At 60.3% G+C, this 1487-nt stretch overlaps 1 protein-coding gene across 1 annotated transcript in view; it reads right to left on the bottom strand.

Annotated features, from left to right (window-relative positions):
* Window positions 1-201: 201 nt before the first annotated feature.
* The window catches only part of GPSM1 (G-protein signaling modulator 1), a 57433-nt gene continuing 56147 nt past the window's right edge, over window positions 202-1487 (bottom strand). The window contains exons 12-13 of the mRNA XM_009892262.1: window positions 842-1050; window positions 202-390 (exon numbers count right to left, since the gene is read on the bottom strand). Of these exons, the coding sequence (XP_009890564.1) occupies window positions 202-390; window positions 842-1050 (398 nt within the window). The remainder of the gene's footprint in view (window positions 391-841; window positions 1051-1487) is intronic.

Here is a 1487-nt window from a genome sequence, read left to right on the forward strand (position 1 = left end):
TGGTGGCCCTTCCTGTAACACTGCCTCCACGGAGCAGGCAGGTGCAACGCAGCGGAGGTGCAGCTCCTCGTGTCCCTGGGGCGGCTCCTGGGAGAAGTCTGTGGGAGCACAGGAGCGCTCAGGTTTGAAACCACCTACACTTTTTTTTCTTAAAAAACAAAATGAAACCAAAACAACCCCCCCAAAACCAAACCCCAGTTCTTAGCTGGAACCAGGCTTCTGCTGCTCCTCTGCTGCCTCCTCCTGCGCTGAGGCCAAATCTACCCGCTGCTCGTCCATGCGTTTGGCCTGGACACGCTGGATGAGGCTGAAGAAGTCTTCATCCGGCATCGTGGGGCCACGGGGAATGGAGTCTGGTGGTGCACAGCGCTGGTCATCTATCCTGGAGGACTGCATGGGGAGGAGAACAGGCGTTAGGGCTGAGTACTGACAAGATGGTCCTGTCATGGAAGTAAAGGGCTGGGAGCAGTGCTCAAGAGGGGCCCACGCACTCCCCGTCCCGGGGCACAGGGCAGTGGCACAGCAGTGCTGTGGGCTCCAGCGTAAGGGAAGAGCAGTGACCCAGGGCAGGGCTGTAGGCACTGCGTGGTGGGTTCTTCAGACACCCTCTCACTTGTAGGGCGGTGACAAAGCTCAGTACAGTGCCCTCAGTACAGAGTAAAAAGAAGGACCTGGAGGCAAAGACAAGTACCTGCCTGGGTGCCCAGGGCTGCGGGTGGGCAGCTGGTGGCCACAGCCCCTCCCTGCAGGGCAGGTGGGATCAGGGGATGGTGTTTGCCTGTGTGGGAGAAACTAGTGTCCCCCCTCTGGCTCAGCAGCCCGCTCAGCCCCACTGCGGTACCTGACACTTCATGAGCATGTTGAAGAACTCGTCCCCGGGCTCCTGGGCGTCCCCCTCCACCCGCAGGTGCCCCAGGTTGTTGTGTGTTATCCGGAGGCCTGGCAGGTTGCCCACGTTGGCTCGTTGGTCATCCAGCCGTCTGCTCTGGGAGCTGGCGATGAGGTCGAAGAACTCCTCCGTCTGCGGAGACGCCATTAGGGAGGACTGTGCTGTGAGCGGGGAGAGGAGCACAAGCTGGGGTCACAGCTCTGTCTGCTCCTGCCTGAGCTGCAGCTCCGCTGTCTGCAGAAAACCCAAATCCTCATCACCAAACCACTGTTCGACCAGCCGGGCTGCAGCTGAGCCTTACACAGTGCCCCTGAGGGACAGGAGCTGGCTGTACAGCCCGGCCGCTGGGGCTGAGCCAGGTAGGACGCTGGCTTCTTGTGTGACCATCGGCATCTCCTGCCACCCTGTGTGGGGGAGCAGGAACAACGCCAGCACTGGCAACGCAAGTCAGCAAAAACCTACCGTCAAACCAACAAGTGTCATGGGGAGCGAACTCCCATCTCACAACCGTTTGCTCCTCTATCTGAAGGGCGGTGCTATAGCACCGTAGGAGGTACCCACCTCCCAAAAAGGCCTTGGGTTGCGTCCCCAGAGCTGC

This window comes from Charadrius vociferus, unplaced genomic scaffold (assembly GCF_000708025.1).
Source record: "Charadrius vociferus isolate BGI_N301 unplaced genomic scaffold, ASM70802v2 scaffold549, whole genome shotgun sequence".
NCBI lineage: Eukaryota > Metazoa > Chordata > Aves > Charadriiformes > Charadriidae > Charadrius > Charadrius vociferus.